The sequence below is a fragment of the Echinops telfairi genome, unplaced genomic scaffold, assembly GCF_000313985.2.
Source record: "Echinops telfairi isolate 266 unplaced genomic scaffold, ASM31398v2 ScPeMD7_28;HRSCAF=97, whole genome shotgun sequence".
NCBI lineage: Eukaryota > Metazoa > Chordata > Mammalia > Afrosoricida > Tenrecidae > Echinops > Echinops telfairi.
Genome location: NW_022103925.1, coordinates 824,267 through 826,813, shown reverse-complemented (window position 1 = coordinate 826,813; position 2,547 = coordinate 824,267). Strand labels below are relative to the sequence as shown.

Sequence of the window (2,547 nt, the reverse complement as noted above, 5' to 3'; positions counted from 1 at the left end):
TGGTGTCTGCAGCTGCTGCCGTGGCTTCCGGAGCCTGGCCCCACTGATGTGCCACCTTCAACGCTGTCCCCAAGGAACTGCGACCCAGACCCAGCTGTCTCCCTCGTTGGCGGTGGCCCCTGCTTAGCTGGCCTGGTGTCCGTGGGCCCATGGTCTGAGCAGCCTCCCACTTGCCCCCCTACAGAAGTTGTCCTCAGAGAGGCCGAGCTCGGACGGGGAGGGCACTGCTGAGAATGGAGTGGCCGCCTGGAACGGGAAGGAGCCAGGTGAGTGCTGGGCAGTCGGTGGGATGCCTGGTGAACCCCGGGTCTTTGCCAGGTGGAGACCCCTCTCCAGTGGTCCCTGGCAGGGTCCAGTGAATCCCCACCCCCTGGGGGGCATAGGCCTGCATGGCTGCCTGCTCCTTCGGGCCGGCTCTCAGCTTGAGGTCATCTTTGCCCTTGTTGCCCAACACCGCCTGGCCTGTGCCATGCTCACAGTGGTTGCCTTGTCTCAGCCCGTGGCTGCAACCCCGGTGTCTGTCCGTCTCCTGGAGAGCCTGCCTCTCCTTCGCCGCCCCTCTGCTCTGCCAACTACGACGTCCTTCTCCAGGGACTGGTCTCTGCTGACAGCAAGTCCCAAGTCGGTGAGACACAGTCTCGCTACCGGGGCTTCTAGGCAGCCTCCTGACCGTAGTTCTTCCAGGACGGGTCTGTGGCTCTTTTGGCCGTCGGCGCGGCCGCACTCCTGGTACTCTTGGTTAGCTCCCCGGTCCAAACGCACCTGTTCTCCTTTGTCTTCCGTCCTCCGCATCCGGCCTTCACGTGCACCAGAGGCCATTGGTCGGGGTCATCTCCTGGCTGTGCAGCCCTGGCCCCTGGGGGCATGGAGGGCTTGTTCTCAGCTCACACCACGGGGCAGACCCCAGGAAGCAAGGCCTAGTGACCCATGCCCGTCGGGATTGCCGTCTTGGGGACCCTGTGGGCCCGGCTCTGCTCTGTCCTGTGGAGGGGGTTGCTCTGACCCGGGGAGGGGGCGAGACTCGCCAGGGGGTTGCAGTTATGAGTTAGCGCCTCTCAGGAGCCCTGGTGGTGCAGTGGTTAAGCAGAGGGTGGCTGCTCCAGGCGCCCTGTGGGAGAAGCATGAGGCTGTCTGCTCCCAGGAAGAGTGCCCACCTCAGGAGCTCAGGGGCAGATCCACCCTGTCCTGCAGGTTGCTATGAGTTGGCCGCAGCCCCCAAGCTTCCCTGCACCCAGTGTTGCTGCAGTGTTGTCCGTGTGACTCCACACGAGCTGGTGGGATGGGCTTTCCTGTGGTGTCAGGACTTGAACCCAGCACCACAAGGCTGGCTGGGTCCGGAGTTTTCTCCTTCCGTCACTCCTCTCCTCCGAGCCACGATGCCTATGTCCTCTCCTGTCTCGGCTGACCATACACTGGCTCAGTCGCCCACACAGATGTCGAAGCGCTGCAGGCCTGTCCTCCCTGTGTCCGGGTACCCTGGACACTGGCCGTGCTGTGTGGCAGCTGCCCAGTCTCTGCAGGGTTGCCTTTGTAGAAACATCATCGTCGGTTTCTTTTTACTTGCTTTGGCCTCTCTAGCCCCCTGAGGGTGAGGAGCCAACATCTGCTTGTCATGTTCCCCTTGTGGGCTTTCTGAGTAGCTGAGGGGGAGAGAGGCGCCTCCTGTCTCCCAGACCCCCTGGGGTGGCTGCCTGTGTCTGGCCTTGGGGAGACACAAGTCCAGACCCGGGCCTTAGATGGGTGGGTTTCCTCCATGCCGGCAGTCCCAGGCGTCCGGTGGAGCTGGCCCTACCCACAGCCCTGCACGGTGTGTCCTACCTGTGTGCTTGCATCTCTGTCTGCGTGGTCATCAGGTGGGTTCTGACTCACACAGGCCCCGTGGACAACAGGGGAGGACACTGCCCAGCCGGGGCCAGCCTCACAATTCCTGTTAAGTCTGAGCCCCTGGTCACTGCCACTGTGTCCACCCCTCTCCTTGAGAGCCTTCCTCTTGCACGAGCTCCTTCACGTAGCTGGCCCCTCTGTGTTTGCACAAGCGTGTGTAACTGTGTGTGTGCATGTGCTCCCAGCAGCCTGTCCCCTTGGGACTTGCTGTCCTGTAGCGTGTGTGTGTGTGTGTGTGTGTGTGCGCTCTTGTGTTTGCATGCACGTGCATGCGTGTGTGCTCCCAGAAGCCCATTTTCCTGAGACACCCTCCCCTATTGTCTGTGTGTATTTGTGTGCGTGTGTACATGTGTGTGTGTTCCAGCTGCTGGCTCTTGAGGCCCTCTTCCCTATTGTCTGCGTGTGCATGTTCTTGTGTATATGAACATGTGTGCATGTGTGTGCAAGGCCCCAGCAGCCTGCTCTAGGGGACCCTCCCTCTATTGTCTGTATCTATGAGCGTGTGTGTGTGTGTGTGTGTGTGTGTGTCCCCAGCAGACCACTCAGGGGGGCCCTCCTCTACTATGTGTGCCTGTGTGTATGTGCGTGTGTTCGCGTGCACCCCGCATATCCCCAGCAGCCCGGTTTCGGGCTTCCCCTCCCCCAGCTGGCACTGGCAGCCTT

At 61.7% G+C, this 2,547-nt stretch overlaps 1 protein-coding gene across 1 annotated transcript in view; it reads left to right on the top strand.

Annotated features, from left to right (window-relative positions):
- AFAP1 (actin filament associated protein 1) overlaps positions 1-2,547 on the top strand; it is a 57,446-nt gene that overhangs the window by 26,808 nt on the left and 28,091 nt on the right. The window contains exon 8 of the mRNA XM_004715061.2: positions 185-266. Coding sequence (XP_004715118.1) covers positions 185-266 — 82 coding nt within the window. The remainder of the gene's footprint in view (positions 1-184; positions 267-2,547) is intronic.